Here is a 20526-nt window from a genome sequence, read left to right as displayed (position 1 = left end):
ACCCCTGGCATAAATATCAGGGTGTGGAACATGGAAGCAGCTGCCTCATATCTATTCGTTGTCTCCAGTCCCATGCTTACCTAGCATTGATGATTGCCCCACATATTGAATTTGCGGCCACTGCCATCGATACATTTTCTGTACTTACTTCCACTTCTGGATTTTTTGCTGATGCTTTCCATATGGTTGCAGTATCATTTTAGAACATGTGGGTTTCAAAAATAGGAATATTTTTGTATACAATCATGAATCTTGAGTTGTACATAATATTTATCCTTTGAGTACTAGGCCAAAAGAGTTTGGAATCATCCTGTGTAGTGATAGAATTCTATTTAGGAGGAGCATTTTACATTTTGGCTGAAATTGTGTTGAGGTGCAGATTAGTAAATATCAATTCAAGATGATTTTGAATAATGAAAGGAAACCGAAAGCAGCATTCTGGGTCTCTTATTATTGTATGACTCCCCTCACCACATAATATAGATGCAGTTTTCTATTAGATGTACTTTGTATTTCTAGAAAATTAACAGCTTAAATATGAGAACCTTGCCAAAGGCTTTAAAGAAGGCTAGATAGCTGGCTCCCTTATTTATATATCTCCCCCCTCCCCCACACACATTTTGAAGCTTTTAAATGCTCACTGTCCTGAAGATTCTGTTCTTAATGCCTTTCTCTTCCCCTCATTCTCATTTTCTAGTACCTAGTTATTCCCATATGGAGGACCAAAATATCACATTTCAAATGTCAGTCTCTCTAAGTCCCAATCTTAGGTTTCCATCTACCTGTTTACCATTACCTGTTGAATATTCTGGTAGCCCTTTGATCACATCAAACCATAATTTCTTTTTTCTCCAATTTTTCAGTGTTCCATCTTTCTCCCAGTCATTCTTATCTGAAACTTTGTTTATATGTCCTATATCTTCTCCATTCTCCTAATCTTTTGGGCTGGTCTCTCTCCAAGTGCTGTATTTCCTCCTTTGTTTGCATCTCCTGTGTCCTGTCTGCAGGTCATGTCTTATCCTTGTAAATGAACTGGTTTTCTTCACGCTCTTCCTATCATAAAGCAAGTCTCAACGAATTTAAAAGTTTAGAATCACACAAACCACATTCTCTGATGGTAATACAAATGCATTATAACTGAGAAAGATCTCTTTTCAAAAACTCCATAAATTTTAAAATTAAGACCACACATGGGAAAAAGAGGGCATAAAAATAGAAATTAAAGATATTTGGAATTGAAAGATAAGTGCGTTTCAAAACTTCTGAGATAAAAATAAAATTACTTAGAGGGAAAGTTAGAACATAAAACTACATATTAGAAAATGAAAAAGGCATAATATCAATAAGCTAAGCATCCAACTTCAGACATTAGAAATAGAGCAACAAAATAAACTCCTAAAAAAGTTGAAGGGAAAAAAATAGTAAAACTAAGAGCAAAAGTTATGAAATAGAAAACAAACAACAAGGAAGCCAACAAAGCAAAGTTAGTGTTTTGAAAAGACTAACACAATTTACAAACTTCTGGTGAGATTAATCAAGTTTAAAAAGACAGCAGTAAATAATATTAATAATGAAAGGGGAGCCATAATTTCCTATGTGCAGAAGTTAAAAACATAGTGGGAGAACCACTCTGCATACCAGAATGACTGAAATGAAAAAGAATGCAAAAATTCTCTTTTTTTGTAAGAATGAAGAGCAATTGGAGCTCTCTCACAAGTGGGAGTATAATTTTGTACAGCTGCTTTAAAAAACTGTTGGGCAATATATACTAAAGTTGAATACTAGCCTGCATTATGACCCATGAATTCCACTCCTAGTCTATATCTAGGATAAATGAGTGCATATGTTTACCACAAGTTATGAACAAGAATATTCATAGTAGCTTTTGCATATAAGCTTCAAGCTAGAGTCATTCAGAATGTCTGTCAAAATAGAATGAACAGATACATTCATATAATGGTATGAATTCGTTTCATTCATACAATGGAATACTACACAGCAAGAAAGAATAATGAACTGCTGCCATATAACAACCTGGATTACTCATATACATAATGTTGGAAAAAAGGAACCAGAAGCATAGTATTACATGATCCCATTCATAAAAAGTTTAAGAATAGGCAAAACTAATCAAAGTCAGAATAGTTACCCCTGAGATGCTATCAACTGGAAAGGGGCAAAAGGGATTCTTCTGGGTGCTAGAAATGTTCCATATCTTCATTGATGTGATGGTTACACTGGTATATACATATGTAAAATTTCATCAAGCAATACACCTATGATTATAGCAGTTTACTATATGTATGTTATTTTGCAATTAAAATTTTACAAAAAATACCAAAAATATACAAGATAAAAAACAACAAGAGAATATTATTAATAACTTTATGCTAATAGCTGGACAATTTTGATTATATGGAAGCAGTCTTAGAATAGTATGTTACCAAAGCTAGCTCAAGAAAAAAAGAGAGAAGTAGAATGATTCCATGAACATTAAAGAGTTTAATAAATTGTTAAAAACTTTCCCACAAAGAAAATACTAAAACATAAACTTAATTCCAAAGCTGTGCCAGAAAATACAAAAAGAGGGAACACTTTAATTCATTTAATAAGTCCAACATAATCTTGATATCAAAACCAGACAAAGTAAAATTTAGACCAATTTTACATTTTAAAATTTTAAGTAAAATATTAACAATCTAAATCCACTATATTTAAGAAAAATTTTATGCTATGATTATAATGTTTATATCACAAGAATGCAAGGTGGGCTCAATCTCAGTAAATGAAATAATTAAGTTTACCACATTAATAATTTAAAGGAGATAAATTATATGTTTATCTCAAGAGTTGCATAGAAAACTAAATTCAACATACATTCATGATTTAAAAAGAACACTTAACTAGGGCTAGGAAGGAATTTCCTTATCGTAATAAAGACTATTTAAAGTGTTATTTTCAGCAGGCATCATAATGAGTGGCGAAAATTTCATGCAATTATTATTTCATAGTAAAATCACTGGTTGATCTAACCAACAATGTAAGATAAAATAACAATGAATGTAAGTATTGAAAAATAGCACTAAACTTGAAAAGAAACTGTCATTTGGAGGTCTTATGTTTGTATATTAAACCATATCCAAAGAATCTCTAAAGACAAATTATTATAATAAACAAAACTTTAGCTAAATTGCTAGGTACCAAATCAACTCATATAAGTCAATTAGATTTTTATTCACCAACAAAAAACTTAGAAAATATAAATGTTAAAATAACCCTATTTATAATAGACACAAAAATTAGGTACTTACGAATAAATCTTATAAGATGTGAAGGACATTTATAGAGAAAGTGATGAAATGTTATTGAAAGATATTTTTAAAGACCTAAATAAATAATCAGATGTAAGTTGTTCATGGCTAAGAAGACTCAATACTGTAAAGTTGTCAGTTGTCCTTAATTTAATCTATAGTTTCATAGATACTCCAGTCGAAATTTCAACAGATTTTAAAATGTACTTTTTATGTTTTTATTTTTTGGAACTTGACAAGAAGATTCAAAATGTGTATGGAAGAATGAAAGGCCAAGAATATCAAAGATTCTCTTGAAGGAAAAAAATAGACAGGGGAAGATTTGTCCTATTATGTAGTCAATTTGTAATAAATTTGCAGTAATTAGGATGATGTGGTATTAATCTACAGAACAAAATGGTTCTCCAAGAGCTATCAGACATATAAAAACTCAATATGGAACAGAGCTATTTTTGCACATAAGTGGGAGAATGGATGGAATATTCAATTCATTATCCATATGGAAAAAATAAAAATAAAATTGAATCCCTACTCATGTATAAAAGTGTTTGGAAGACAAAACCATAAATCTTTTAGAAAAAAATATAGAGGATATTTTTATGACCTTAGGTTAGGAAACGATTTCTCACATAAGACCCAGACAGTATAAATCACAAGTAAAATGATTGATATGTTCATCTACATTAAAAATAATAACTTCCCTTTACCAAAAGTTTCATAAAGTGAGCAAAAGTAAAAGCTACAAGATAATAAAACATTTATAACACCTATAGCTAGAAAAATTATTAGTTTCCTAAATATTTAGAAAACAGCCATAAATCCATAAAAACCCCACAAAACTTCAAATGAGAAAATGGGAAATTAACATGAACAGGAATTTCACCTACAGGAAACATGATGGTCTAGGAAATGTGTGAAAATATTTATTCTCAGTAGTAATACAGGAAATGCAAATTCAGACAGAATAATGGATTGTCTGAGATGACCGTATAGGAAGCTAAGTTGAGCACACAGGTATTTAATCATTACTCTTTATATTTTACCTGTTATAAATTGTCTTTGTAAGCATTTAATATTTAAAATAAAAAGCAAAAATAATCAGAACCATAAGTATGTAATCAGTATCACTCGTTATAAATAGAAGATGAATATAAAACTAGTGCAAAATAATGCTTTAAAAATTCTAGCTACATACTCATACCTGCAAAAGGCTGTAAGCCTGAAACCTGTTGTTTCATCTTTACAAGTAAGTTTATCAAGTGTCGTAGAGGTATTAAAGACATATTGTCATCTCAGTGAGACTTTTTCCTTTGTGTAATTAGAAAGAGCAGTATCCATACATTATAGTAAGGTGGTACATATCTCACTCTTCGGGAACACTAGCCCATGGTATTAACTTTTTATTCCTTGTCTGGTACTTCAATTTAAGATAACAGATTCATTAATTTCCTGCTATATACAAGACGTTAGACTATCAGGTTTGTAAAGGGGATGGGCGTTATAAAAATATAATTCTATAAATACATTGAATACTCCCCAGTATAGACCCCAGAGGGCTTACAGTTTACTAGGGAAAAATTAATACATAATGATGAACGTAATATAAAGTATGAATGTATGCCCTAATAGAAGTGCTAGTGAAGTGCTACCGTAGTTCAAGGAGATAGCAAATAACTGGGGAGGAGTTAGCTTTGCAGATTCTGTGTGAAGAGCAAACAAATTGGAAAGAGCTTCCAAAGCAAAAGTCCGGAGGCAGCAGCACGCCTGGCAGGCTTAACGAATAGCAAGGGGCCAGCTTGGCTGGAGCAAAGAAGCTGGAGACAGGGGTAGAGGCACGGCTGGCTTGGTATCCTCCGTGTTTCTCAGAAGAGTTCCTTACACATCATATGTTCTTAGTAAATCCTTCTAAATAATTGAAACCTGCTGATTAAAACAAATGGAAAAAGACACAAGGAAGAAAATGTTTCTCTGAGCACTCAATAGTGATATAATTTCTCAGAACCACCCAGAACATAAGACTCCTTGTATGTAATATACCATTCAATTCACATCATAAAGAGGTTGAGTGACAGGTGAACTCCTGTAAAAATTCCACTATCAAGGCAAAAACTTCTTTTATTGAATTAAACATTATATTATGTAAACAAGCCTTCAGCTGAGTCTGAAGTTTTTGTGATGCAGACGTTGCCACCATGAGTGTGGAGAGTTTAAGCATATGCAACATAACAGAAGAAAAGATTGTACTTACCGAAACAAGACGAGTTCAAATAACAGTGGACAGAACCGTCAGTGTGACCTTAACTAACTAGTCTTTCCTAAGCTTCAGTTTCTGCATTGCTAGAATGGGCATAATCCATGCTTTGCCTACTGTAGTGTTATTGTGAAGGGTAAATGATACATTTAAATATGAAAGTTCTTGGTGAACGTGAAGCACCCTACAGACGTTGTATATGGTACATCGTTTATATGATTTCTATGTATAAGTCCACACATGTCCCTGTGTATGTATGTACACATTCACATAATTTGCGTATATAATGTTTTTCAATTTATTATTATAATCTAGAATAATTTCATCTAGTTCTAGGACTACAGATAATTCTGTAGTGTATCTAAATAAGTCACCATACTTCCCCAAAGTTGATGAAATAGAAAGGCATAATCAAATATTAAAACAAACCTAGAAGCAATGAAAACCAAGGAAGAAAGAGAGTGTAAAGACCACCGTGTGTGAGGGTGATCCGGCTGTGACAACTGTCACCCCATTGATCACCAGGGTTGATTTGGCTGCTCTGGCTGGCTAGGCGGGTGTCCCCTTCCTTCCTCACCACTCCATGTGTCTCCCTCGTGAAGCTGCGCCTGCGCTCATTCGAAGAGGACGACCTTCCCCGCTAGAGGACCATTCTTTGGTCCAGGGACTAGGAGTAGCTGCACTCCCCTGCTAGAACTTCCAAACAAGCTGTCAAGACGACAAAGATAAAATATTACTTTATTTGCTTTGAGGTCTGAGATAGTGTCAGGCAATAATAAATGTAAAAGGTAGAAAAACATGTAAATAGATGAATGTATAGGTAGAAAAAGTAATTACATATAAGAAATGGAAAGTGTTCAGTAGTATTATTGGGTTGAAATATATCATGGAGAGCAGGGGAGCAAAAAAAACTTGGGAAAATAATATTTAAGAAAATTAAAATTTGTAAATGAAAGGGACAGTAATAAGACACTTTTTCTCCTAAGCTCAAGATTCAAGTGAATAGTTTGAGAGGCTGTTAATTTTAAAGGGCTGTTATTTGTTTGCTTAAGACCCAGTGGCAATGTTCTCTATGAATTAGATATATTTACATTCTGGGGAAAGAAAAATGATAAAAATTTTGTTTTTACTTTTGGACGGGATTTGTAATTTAGATGCATAACCTCATGATTTATTTTTAAAATAGAACACCGTATTTTAAAAATTACTGATAGGTGGGGCTGGCCCCGTGGTCTAGTGGTTAAGTTCACACGCTCCGCTGCAGGCGGTCCAGTGTTTCGTTGGTTCGAATCCTGGGCGCGGACATGACACTGCTCATCAAACCACACTGAGGCGGCGTCCCACATACCACAGCTAGAAGGACCCACAACGAAGAATATACAATTATGTACCGGGAGGGCTTTGGGGAGAAAAAGGAAAAAATAAAATCTTTAAAAAAAAAATTACTGATAGGTAAGTGATTGAGAGATATTTGAAAGCGAAGGTACACCATGATTTAGAAATCAAAGTGGCATTGACAAACCTAACTTGACAAAGTCTGATGTTAAGATACTCATCTTAAGAAAATCTAAGGATTTCCTTGGGAATTTTATATTTATAACTTTGGCTTACAGTAAGGAAACAAAAATGAGATGAAATAAAAGCTCTTGATAAAGAAATGCCCAGAAATATAGAATTTAGTTATGAGTAATGACCACATGTTTAATAAAGATCATTCTTCAAGGAAAGTAAGAGGGGGGTCAGAAGAAAGGAAAGAGTAAAGGAGGGTGGAAGGAAGGACTAAATGACAAAATAAGATAGCTGAAGGCCTGGCAGGAAGCTCTTTAAGCTTAATGTCTATACCTACTAGGACTGGAAAATTGAAGTTGTTTTGGTAGCAGACAGATTCTTTTAGCCCCATAATCGAGTCTGGATTAATGTCATTTTATTATACCAAGTTTAAATCATTCCAAAACAGATGTTCCAAACCAAGCATGTTACACTATTTAGATTAATTTGCATCTAGTTCACTCATTCATTCATTCAACAATTGTTGGGTTTCAAACCTGTGATAGGCATTGTGCATAGGCACTGGGCACATGATGTCTAACACGCAGATATCATTTCTTGTTTCTCTTCGCAAAGAATTAAACCTTTGAAAAGCAAATATACCCTCAGATAGTGAATCATAGACATATTAAGATGGTGAGGCATTGGCAGGATTAGGAATAGGAATATCCTAAATGTCTAGTAAGGATATTCAACAATAAAATTCCAAATATCTTTTAAAAGAATGACTATTTGCCACCTGGAATTTTAAAGAACACCTACAAAAATCGCAGTGCTTGCCTTGCATAGACTCCATAAAAATAGACTCTGAGGTTAGGGTTAGGGTTAGGGTCAAATTTGATATTATCATCCTTTCTTAGCACTTTCCCCCTCATATTCTATACTATAGAGGAACGTTCAAGGAGCAGAAGGCCAGTCGGGAAAGGGCCCCATATTTTCTCAAGATATGTTTCAGACATTTTTATATGGAAAATATCTAGCTTTATAAGATGTATTATCAATAATGATTATCCAGAGCTTTTTCAGGTCTATAATTTAATTTTCTAGGATAATCTGAAAGGGGACTAGAAGGTCTTATCTGGTTGTATGATGCAGAATCGAGGTATGTTTGGTGGCAGCAATCTGGTTCCCTTCAGTAAATTTCTCTGAAAACACATACTCTTGGGTATACTTATAAAAAGCCCAATCAATTCACTGCTGTGTAGTTCAGACACTCCTTTACAAATGCTCCCTGTCAGGCATTGTGCTGGGTACTGGAGCTGAAGAGAGAAATAAAACATTGTTTCTTAAGTGACAGGAAACCTTAGACTGTAATGTGAATAGATGCTTTGAATATAAATATAGTAAAGTCTATGCTAAAAGTATCCACCAAGAAATGAGAACCCCCAAAGATGGCAGCAGCTAGGAGCAAGAATAGAGAGGTGGTGCTATAGAGGCGATTGTGCAGTCCAGTACAGAGAAGAGCCACAATAAGTTTTAGGCACGGTGGAGGGCCAACTTGGCAATAGTTGGCAGTTCCTTTTTGTAAATATACTATCCCACCATATAAATGTGGGTGTGTTCATGGGAATCTGCAGTTCTAAGCTTGCTATGTCAGTCACTTTCTGTGTGTCATGGGCAAAGATACTTTATCTCTCTTGACCTCATGTAATGAGGAGATTGAAATAGATGAACTCATTTGTCCCCTTCAATTCTAAAACTCTATGATACTCTATATAAGCTTGTATTAGAGCCTTTGAAAATATAAAGAATATGGAAGCATTTTCTTCTCTTTTTTTAAAAGATATTTTTGGAATGATAAATAAGGAAGAATTTGAAAAATCCAAATAATTTCAGTTAAATCAAGGGGTTAAAAGAGCCCTACCACTTTTACATTTATATACATTGTAACTGCACAGCACATTTTATATTAGGTAAAGTCAGGGAAACACACCTCTATCCTAAAAACTTAATGTGGAAGAGTACAAACAAGAATAATAAAATCAACACCCACAGTGTTGTGTGGGTGTAATTGCTGACAAGCTTTATGGAGCAGGTGGGGTTTTCGAAGCAATTTGAGGGAGAAGAGAAGGGTGGTCTGACATGCCTCAGTAGGAAAGCTTTTCAAGTGGAAGCAATGGATCAGAGAAGGCAGAACCTGAAATCAAAATAAGAGAAAAAAGCAAAAAAAGAGGAGTAGGAGGACAGGGGGTAAGATATCTCAATGGAGACAAGACTGATAAAGGACCACGTAATTTGGGCACATACAGGGTAGCTGAAACAACTATAGCAAGCGGGAGTACATTCTATAGATAAGAAATTGCCAGAACCGAAGTATTCCTTTGACAGAAGAATAGCTGGAAGGGCAGATTAGGAATATAAACAAAGGAGGATAACCAGGACTCCACAGGAGGCTTCATCTAAAGAGAAGGGGAGGAAGCAAGGATTTCTATTTTACAATGAAGTAGTATGAATCCTTCACACATTAATTTATTATTAAATTATTATGCATACAAGATTGATTAGATAGAGCTCTTCACCTACCCTTAAAGAGCTTACAGTCCTTCAGGAGACAAATCAGATTTCTGAAATAATTCTGATAGAACATGTAAGGAATTACAAGAGAAGCAAAAAAAGAACTTTTATGATTTAACATTGATAAAACTCCTCGTATGTTATCCTTTTGATATTTACGATGAATCTTTAGTAAATGGTACCAGTACTCACAAGAGTTAACAAACCTATCTACATTTTCAGCTTGACTTTAGGGCAGAAGGTATTAAGAAATATCATATTATATATAAATATAATATATATAATATAAATACATATTGTATAAACATAATGAGAAAATATTTCTTAACAGATTCTAAAATATTTTTCCTCCCTCACAAAGCTTTCCGCAGGTTCTTGGTGAGGTTGTAAATCGTATTACTGGCCTTTAGGATTGGATCTCTGTGGGCATAGAATGCAATTCAATGGTGCTGCAACATACTACTCATGTTTCTACTCCTTCATCTCTCCAGCTATGCATCCCCAGTATCTACCAGCCACAGCTCCTCATTTTGGCAATAGTGAGACAGAAGGGAGGTTTCATATTTTTAAGGTGAAAACAGTCAGTATATGGTTGGAATAACAGGTAAGAAAAATAGACCATAACTTGGTGTAAGGCTAAAATTTTGACTTCTTTCTTTCCTCCTCAGATTTCTGTTTATAAAAGACTCATTATTTAAACTCTTATTCTCAGTCCCAATTTCTTAGCTTTCTTGAATGATGTGAATGTTTACCAAACTGTCAATACAGGAAGTTAACTGGAACCTACTACAAACCGTAAATCCCTTCAATGTAGGAACTAACAAAATATCATAGGCAGAGCAGAACCCTGCCCAGGCTTTTTCACCATCCTCTCACCTTCCTGCGCTGTATCAGACAATGTTTCACTGCTATTCACAGGGTTTTCATGGGTATATTTTTTTCAGAAGTGGGTGGCCGGGTCCTTCTTCCTAGTCTGTCTTAGTCTGGAAGCTCTACTGAAACCTGTCTGCCATGGGTGACCCTGCTGGTATTTGGAATACCAGTGGCATAGCTTTCAGCATCACAGCAACGTGCAGCCACAACAGTATGACAACTGATAGACCGGTGGTGTGGTTCCAAGAATCAAACCCAGGCCGTGGTGGTGAGAGCGCCAAAGCTTAACCACCAGACTACCAGGGCTGGCTATAACCATGGGTAACTAGAAGCACATTTTCTGTCCTATCCTCAAACAGAATTAGCACATGCTCTGGTGAGTTTTTTTTTTTTTTTTTTTTTGTCTTTGCTATAACATCGATTTAGTCTGTGTTATTCAGCCTCTTCCGATTCACTGATTTCTGGTGCTGTGTAAGATGGTAGAGAGGTTTACAGGCAGAAATAGACATGTCCTAGGTTGTTCGTTAGGAATGAAGGTGATGGATGTGGACTGCCTCATTATGTTGTTCATTGGAGAGAAATTTATTGACTGCCCACTTTATGGAAAACACTACAGGAGATTGATTCAGTAGATTTGCTATAGCATAGGTATAAACACAACTGAACTCATGACATTAAATGACATCATCTTGATGAAGATATCTTACCTGGAGGGTCTCAGTGGCCTGTGTTGTGAGGAGATTAGGTAGGTCTCTTGGAAGAAACTTCAAAATCTGAATCAGGGAAAAATCAGAGCATTGGAGATGAGTAAGTAAGCCTAAGAAAGCATCTTGTTCCATGGGAAACTTGGGCTTAAATTCATTTTTTAGTGTTAGACATCAAGTTTAAGTATGTAGAAAGGCAGATTTTGAGGAAAATTATTTGGAGACAGTTGATTTTAAACTTAAAGAAAATAAAACGATTCTTAGTGAACTTCAAGGCAATAAATTGCTTCCAGGAGATCTGTGTGGTATAATTCATGGAAATTACCCCATCTTTGACACTGAATTTTGTTTTTGTTTTTTTTTTGAGGAAGATTAGCCCTGAGCTAACTGCTGCCAATCCTCCTCTTTTCCCTGAGGAAGACTGGCCCTGAGTTAACATCCATGACCATCTTCCTCTACTTTATACGTGGGACTCCTACCACAGCATGGCTTGCCGTGCAGTGCCATGTCCGCACCCAGGATCCAAACTGGGAACCCTGGGCCACCGAAAAGGAATGTCCACACTTAACTGCTTTGCCGCTGGGCCGGCCCCCTGAATTTTGTTTTTTACTGAATACTAGTCAGATTTTTTTTGAAGGCTCAATTATTTCCTGGTTTTTGACTATTGATGATGCCTTTGAAAATAAATATTTTAGTGCTATTTTATCTAATATTCAAAGAGAAGCCAAGAAAAGCTGAAAAAAATGGTTGGACTTGTTTTGCTCCTTGATTTCAAAATTAATGGTAACTTAAATTTATATCTTCATGGAGTTTTGGATTTATTTGTAAAAATAAATATATTTTTCTTTTCTGGTTCCATAGAGGGCTGTAGAGTTTGTCTAAAATTAAAACAAAAAATTGCAACTTAGTCATTTAAAACAAAAATCTTTTCCCAGGTTCTGTCTTACTAGATTTTTCTCTCCCCTCTTTTTCCTGTCCAGTCATTTGGCCAGAGCAATCTTCTTTAGTCCAGCTTCTATTCTGAATTGCCTTCCTCCTTCCCCCAAATACCCCACTAGACTGTGAGCAACTTGCCTGGCATGTACTAGGCACTTTGTGACTCAGTTTTGAACTCAAGGAAATTATTCCCATTGTGTCCCTCAGAGAAGTCTTTCCTCTCCCAGGGAGTTTTTTCTTGACTCTTTCAGTCCATGTTAATCGTCCCTATCTGATGTGTTTTAGCTCTCTTCTCTTTGCCATACATTGATTGGCACGTGGTCCTGAAAAGCTTTGCCATGTTATTTAGGCAGAATACTTACAGCAGTTAATGTTTGTGTGTGTTCTTTCCCCAATTATATTGTAACTCCTTGAGTTTAGGAATTATGTCTGATATCTCTTGACTATTGAGTTCTAAACACGTGCCAGGCATTGAGTAAAGTGCTGTACAGTCTTTAATCTCAGGACATGAACCATATCTGTAAGAAAATAATAGCATCCTTCTTTTAACTACCATGAGAACACATAAAAGAATATTGATACTGGTATTTTTCAATGCATTATTTGGGCAAGCTTTTCATTGTTAGTAGTAGCTTTCATTTCATTTCACCCATTTTTTTCCCTCTCTGTTCAGTGACTTATTTTCATACCAATTCAGAATTACTTGGAAAATGACCAAACTAAATTAGTAAAATTTCTGAAGTATTGAGTATTTGTGGAAAGCTGTAGGTTTATTATTTTCTCTCACGGATAATATCCACTTGCTTGCCAACAAAATACTGCCAAGTAAAAGTGCCACTGATCCTAAATATGTCTCATTTGTAATTAATATGTATGTTCTTCGAATGGTAGTGTATATTGCCATAATCCTTGAATACACTGATTTTCCTAGCTAGGTTTAAACTTTCTTTTCTTTTCTTTTTTTTTTTTTTTTTTTGCTTTTTCTCCCCAAGTCCCCCAAGAAGCACATGGTTGTATATTTTAGTTGTGGGTCCTTCTAGTTGTGGCATGTGGGATGCCACCTGAACATGGCCTGATGAGCAGTGTCTTGTCCGTGTCCAGGATCTGAACCGGTGAAACCCTAGCCTGCCGAAGCGGAGTGCTCGAACTTAACCACTCAGCCACGGGGCTGGCCCTGGTTTATCTTTTCTATATGCTCTATCTTCCTCTTCCTACCCACTCCTCAACCCTGTCACCAGCTTGTGATATTCTTTTTGCTATTAATTTTTAAAGCTTTTTAAAATAAACATTTGTTTAACCTTTGTTAATTTTAATAAAATCTAAATAAGTAGATTCTAGTTTAAAGAAATTTTAATACAGTTGCAATGTCCAAGTGAAAGAGTGAGAACCAATCTTTGACAAGCAACTTTGTTGTGCTAGACAGTTCATATAGTATTCCATTCCATCTCCATAATAACGTGTTACGTGAAGAGAAATAAAGATAGTTACTATTGATTGCAGGCATACTACATGGTAGGCATGGTGCTAAGCACTTTTGTGTAGTTCTCACTTGCTTCTTGCATCAACTCTTAAGATGCAAGTTTTATTATTTTTAATTTACAGGGAAGGAAACAAAGACTCAGAGTCATTGAATGATTTGTTACACAGCTAAAAGATGAAGCCACTAAGTAGCAACTAATTGCAGAAAGAGGATACTAAAGTTGCTTTCCTACTAAGACTGCTGGGTATATTTGGAATGGATATTTTATAGCATCATTTTTACAACATCCTGATCTCAGGGGGTCCTGACTGAGTCTGAAACTGGCTCTTCCTTGGTGGCTGCTGCCAAAGTTTGGGATCTGTGAAATAGAGGGTGTTTAGGGCATGGGACATCCTTGAAAAGTGGGTCTGTAACTTCATGCTTTGATCCTTCAAAAATATAGCAATGATAGATAAAATATAAAGATAACAAAATAGACTTAGTCAAGTTCAAAGCAATGTTCCATCTCTGAGATCCAGAAACCAAATTTAAAAGCCAAGTGGTTATCAGGGCTGAAGCCAGGGGTCTGCTGGGTACTATTCCAGAAATAAGAAGTGAAAATTAGATTTAACCCCTATTGGACAAAGCTAGGCCCACTTCTTAAAGCAGGGTCTGGGGAGGAACTTCATTGCTCATGACGGGAGACTAGAAAAGAAAAATTCTGCTTTTGATCAATACCTAGAACTAGGATTTTTCAGCTGGAGTATTAAAGGGGTAGGAAGAAAGTAACAGTTTTGTGACTTAAAACTGAACTAGCCATATGCTGGCTCTATGATTCAAATCTCAATGTCTCCTATATCCCTGAAACACAGACACAGGAAATACCCCCGAGAGAGCTAGCCTGGTCTAGATGGCCTGATAGAAACAAGGGCAAAACGACTGAAAAGGGAGGAATGAGAATATGGAAAACAAGCTTTCACTACAAATGAGCTTCTAACCAAGATTCCAAAATATATGAATGAATCTAATACTAGTAGAGCAGCAAAACCCAACTGCCCTGAGACCAGGAATCCACGCCAGGTGAAATTCGTTATATGGAACAGTCTGACAAAGACTTTGAAACAAGCATATTTAGAAGCTCAGAAAGGTAAATGAAGGTATGATTTCTGCTAAAAGGAGTGAGAAATTATGAAGTAAATCCAACTAGAAATAAAACAAGAACACTTGTGTTTAAAATTAGAAATGTTAGAAGTGAAGACGAGTCATTGAAATAGAAGCTTGGGTAGATAGGATAAACTCTAGACTGGACACCAGAGAAAAGAGAATCAGCGGTTTGTAGGGGTACAGAGATAATCACCTACAACAAAACGTAGAGGGACAAACGGATTTTTAAAATCTGCAGGAAAAAACTGTTCAGATACATGGAGAACAGATTAAGAGGCTGTGATCTGTGTCTTATAGGAATTCCAGTAGAAGTGAATGGAAAATGTATGAGAGACACATAAAAACTGAGGAAATGATAGCTGAAAATTTACAGAATTGGAGACATACATGAGCTCTCAGACTGAAATTGTTCTTTCAGGATGGAGCAGAACAAATAAAAATATATGGTTAAAGTATGGCAATAAAACTGTAGACCACTGAGAGAAAAGAGAAGTAGACTTCTCTTGAAGTGGACTAGGGGACTCTGGGGTGCCAGTCCTACTCTATGGATCTTGGTCAAGGGTCTGGGCTGGGAGCCTTCGGCAAAGGTGTCTGGAAGCAGTTCCTTTGCTGTCGTAAGCTGTTCTTATACCATCCCTGGCATTGTCAAAGAACAAAGTGCTACACAACTCTAAGGCAAGGCTGCTTTCAAAATGCACCTAAAATGCAACTGTAAAGTTACTTGCAAATGGTCTTAGTGTAAACTGTGTTAAAACCCAGTGGGTGGTAGGCGGAGTAGAATACTAGCCTTGGTTATGGTATTCACAATCTGAATGACTTGTGACAAGTCACTTAATCTGTAAATGAGGATAATAATTCCTCCTTTATCAACTCTCATAGTTTTGTTGCAATGAGTTTTATGCATACAAGTTCTTTACAGACTGTAAAGCATGATACAATTGTAAGAAATTGTTACTTTATTATAGAAATGAATGTAAGCTATGATTCCTGACTCTTAGAGTTTATACAATAGATTTGTAAAATATAAACAAACAGAAAAAATCATCAAAAAAACCCCAAAAATGTTTGCAAAGCTGCTTATAACAACCAAGCACAAATTATTTTTCATGTATGGTAAGTGTCGGGTATAAAATGAGCAGAGGGGATGGGGTTAATCAGGTTAGGTTTAATGTTAAAAAACTACATATTATGATTATCCTATCCATTTATTCCCACTTTTTGTTATGAAAATGTTCAAGCATGTACCTAAATTTCATAATTGTTAACATTTAGGCATATTTGCTTTATCTATATGTAACTATATATGTATATGTATATTTTCTTAGATATTTTGAAAATAAATTGCAAACGTCATACCATTTCACCCTAAACATTCAGTATGTATCTCTCAGTAAAAAGGATGTTTGCCCACATAACCACAGTACCATGATCACATCAAAGAAAATTAACAGTAATAATTTCTCAATATCATCTAATAACCTGCTGATATTCTGATTTCTTCAGTTTCCTCAAAAACCATTTTATAGCTTTTTTCTTGCCAAATCAGAATTCACACATTACATTTACACACATACTACATTCATTAGTTGTCTTTTTAGTCTCTCATCTGAGAGCAGTCTCTCCACTATTTTTTTCCCCTGTGACATTGACTTTTTGAGGATAACAGGCCAAAAATATTCTTGGTTTGTGTTGAAAAATATTCTAGATTTGTGTGCTTTTTTTTGTCTCAAAGTGATACCTGTTTCTCCATCCCTATATTTCCTGAAAACAGGACTGTTCATCTAAGGGCTTGGTTAGATTCAGGTCTACATTTTAGATAAGAATGCTTTATTGTGATGTATTATCCTTCATATTGCGTCACACTGAGACACCTAATGTCAGGTTGCTCCATTATTAGGAGTAATATGAAGCTAACTAGTCTGGTTACAGTGACTACCACTAGACGAATCCACTGTAAAGATGTGTCTTTCTCTTTGTAGTTATTAAAGGTAGAAAATTGAGTATCTCAGAATAACATTCTCTTAATAGTTTTAGCATCCATTAATGATTATTTTGGACAATTTTATTTGGCATGGCAAAATGGTGAATTTCTAATTCTGTCATCTCTTCTGTCAGCCTTCAAAGAAGAAGAGCTTTCCCTCATCAAATAGGCATGAACTACACTTCCTCCTAAAGAAGCATGATGCTTCTGTGCCTTTAATTACCAATTTTCAGAACAAGAGATACATGTAATAGTCCCGTCCAATGGTGGCAACTGAGATTTTTTCTTTTTCTGTTTTTGATGATTACTATGGACTCATTGATTTTTTTTTTTATCCTCAGTGTTTTGTTTAAAAAAAATCAAAGCAATTTATAACTACAAAGTATAATTTTTTTTTTTTAATTTGGTGAGGCTAAATGTGAAGCCTAAATCCTAATGGAGTACAGATTGAGAGGAGGGTGTGGAGTTCATCAGAATAATGTTTTTTTTTTTTAAGTATACATTATTAAAGATTCTAATAGTTTTTTTTAATTTATGAGATGCTCTTTGCTGAAAGTCTTTGATTACCTTAACCAGAGTCTAACTGAAAACAAGAATGTCAAAAAGGCACATTTAAATTGTTCTCAAAATCAATCAAAAATAATGAGGTGCTGGGAAAAAGTTGTATCCTTGATAATTACATCTATCAGTATCAGAAAACAAAAGAGAACAATCAGGAAATGACAACCCCACTCCCAAGTAGCACATTAAAAAAGGCTAATGAAAAAAAGTCTCTTTTAAAAATTGTACTAAATTAGCATTTCAAGTAAATTGACAACTTTAAGTGTTGAGAAAGGCCAACCTGGGGCCCAAACAATGGCAGTTCTGTTTCTACTTTAATCTGCTTTTAAAAGAAATGATCTCACTTGACTTTTTTTTGTTGTCTTCTATATAAATGGAAGTGATGGTCCTAAGGGAGGTGAAGGTGCTCCTATGCTCTGCAAGGGTCAGGACACCCTTGGAGAATTGCGCTGAATTTGGGAGTCTATTTGCGAAAAGATTGACCTGGTTGAAAGTAACCAGGATGGTAAAAGTTGTCCAAAGCATTTTTTATACCCTCCCTCTATTTGCAGTCTGAAAAGGGGTTAATGTAGTTGTCACATTAAACAAGGAATTCAACCTGTTCTTTATAGTTCCAGAGCATAGAGTTAGGACCAATGGGTGAAAAAAAGCAGACTTGGGCCTAGAATTAGGAAGAATTCCTTCATAAACTCGGCTGTACAGAGCTGATATGCATTTACCTCCAAGGGACTGAGCTCCCCAAGGACAACACTGTTCACAGGTTATAATCACTTTACTTAAAGATGGTGTACAGGTGGGCAGGGGTCTCAAATATTTTGCTAGGAGTCTATAATGATAATACGGGATGCTTCAAAGGTCATTTAAAATTACTTTTTTAAAAACTTGAAGATAAAAATGAATTTTATACCATGGCTTTAAAAAGCAAACCTTAACACCTCTCATTTGCATATCCTTGCTTTGTATTTGGGAAATGTGACATATGTGGTGAGGTGAAGTCCAAGTTACTGCACTTTAAGATCATGGCACATTTTTTGATCACGTTAAACTCTTGTTTCATCTAGCCCCAAATTTAGGAGCTTATAGATAAGAATATGACGTTGTTAATAAGAGTAGAAAGTAACGTTTAGACATTGTCTTAAGTGTAGAATTAGTATTTGAATTATCAGTAATGACAAAAGCATTTTCTTTCAATGGTAAAAGAAAACTTATATACTTAGATCTTCAGATGTGTCAGTTCATTTTGAAGGTAGTAGTAAGTGCCTTTAAGAAGACATTTTATTATTTTGTCTTGTCAAGTGATTTTATTCTTTATTATTAGACCACTGAAAAAAAGCCCTAGTATATTCTGCCAACATATTCATCAGTCATCATTTTTGGAGACAGTTTTCGACATATTGTATGTTTTACTGTGCTAACAAGAGAAAAGACTAGCCATTAAGTTTATGTTTCTTTGTTTTTCAACAAGGTCACATATCAGGAATAGTGCTAGAAGTATGCTAATAAACAATATATAATGTAGGTCATCTGGGAGTAAGAAATATTTTCTAACTAGTTCTAAAGGGAAATATTGTTAAAAAAGGGATAGATGTTATTTACGCAACACATGTTGCTCTATATGTCACCATCAAAAGCATCTTGTAAACAGCTCAGCGCAGTAAATCTTCCTTGGTGATTGTCAGGGTTTTTCAAGTCCATGTTATATTTAGATTCAGCATAGTCAATTCACAATATGCCTAATGTACAAAGCCCGTTAGATTATTTAGAAAGCTTCCGTTGGAAATATGCCTGCATTTCTGCATTTTAGAAGGAATACTATCCTCTGTTGCAGAAGCAAATACTACGTTAAGTGGCAAAAATTAAGAAAATTTCACATTAATGGGCTTTATGATCTTAATCACTAATGAAAGGATGCTAAATTTTTTGTGCTTAAGTTTGATTTTGTTGAGTTCTTTAAAATTAACTGCAATTTACAGACTGATAGTTCCTATTGCTACCATTAATAAAACAATTTTATGTGACTGCAGATGAAAAGACAATTCTATGAGAGTGCCTTAACAAAATGTCGTTGATGTGATTTTAAAAATGTCATTTTCTCATGTTTGGGAGATTTTCAAAATGGGTTGTTTCATAATGGTTTATTTTGTTTTCCACATAGTTTTTAATTGTAAATATTGTTTCATAAAGAAACGTATGTAGCTGTGTTCTGGAAAACATAACCAATACTTATTTATTGAGTTCATCTAGTATGTACTGAGTCATATGGGGAACACAATAATAAAGATGTGGAATCATAAAGGCTGCTTTTATCAGAGAGCCTAGCATTTACAATCAAAAGAGCTTATTTCTCTTCCCAGCTGTAGGGCACTGTGACATCAGGCAAGTCTTTTTACTTGCCTGGGTCTCACTTTCTTTATTTATGATACAAAAATTATAATAAATCCTGCTCTATCCGCTTCACAGGACTGTTGTATAAAGTGATAAAATGGTGTTAGATGTTCATTGTAATGTGATTTCTTTATAGGTGAAAATTTGTATTTAAATGCTAGTATCTAGCAACTTCTGAAACATCATCTAAATTTCAGACATCAGCTAAAAATTATAGACTCTAAATCTCTTAGCTAGATTCCATGAGTCTTAACTTACTGGTCATTTTGCTTAGGGATGTCTAGAAGCAACACCACAGTTATTTTGGCCAAAACGAAAATGTGCCTGATCTTCAAAGACATCAGTTTCTGAAACTCAGCCGTGTGTTACAGATTTTTTGTAAATACTAATTTCTGTTTTGAGTTCAGGGACCTTTAAAAACATAATATGCCATAATTGTGGGCCTTCGTTTTTTCTAACTGTAACTAAATGTATAGCGTGGATCAAACCACGAGGTCTTAGTAAGGAACTCCTGGAACCTTGCCCAGGCAGCCCACAGCAGCTTAGTTAGCAACATATGTAAGACCAGCATCTCAAAAAAATGCTGTGAGTAGGGTTGGGGTTTTTTAAAGAAAACAATAAAAAGTGCGTGTGTCTAAGTAATTCTGTTTATACTTGTTTTCTCAGAAGAAGACCTATCAGTGCATCAAGTGTCAGATGGTTTTCTACAATGAATGGGATATTCAGGTTCATGTTGCAAATCACATGATTGGTGAGTGACACTCTAAACCTTATTACAGATAGATTTTTCTCCTGCTTGTGTACGTCAATGCCTATGTAATTAAACAGAGTTAAAGATG

At 35.1% G+C, this 20526-nt stretch overlaps 1 protein-coding gene across 8 annotated transcripts in view; it reads left to right on the top strand.

Annotated features, from left to right (window-relative positions):
• Positions 1–20526, top strand: part of ZNF521 (zinc finger protein 521) — a 273513-nt gene that overhangs the window by 124729 nt on the left and 128258 nt on the right. For 3 of the 8 annotated variants that reach the window (XM_023647587.2, XM_070275588.1, XM_070275587.1), the window contains one exon: positions 20357–20438. The exons of 2 other annotated variants lie outside the window; for them this stretch is intronic. In XM_023647587.2, the coding sequence (XP_023503355.1) occupies positions 20357–20438 (82 nt within the window). Of the gene's footprint in view, positions 1–20353; positions 20439–20526 lie in introns of all 8 variants that reach the window. 3 more of the 8 variants (XM_023647586.2, XM_023647590.2, XM_070275586.1) reach the window with 1 other exon arrangement.

This window comes from Equus caballus, chromosome 8, assembly GCF_041296265.1.
Source record: "Equus caballus isolate H_3958 breed thoroughbred chromosome 8, TB-T2T, whole genome shotgun sequence".
Taxonomy (NCBI): domain Eukaryota; kingdom Metazoa; phylum Chordata; class Mammalia; order Perissodactyla; family Equidae; genus Equus; species Equus caballus.
The sequence above is the reverse complement of the archived record's forward strand: the minus strand, read 5'-3'. Positions and strand labels throughout refer to the sequence as shown.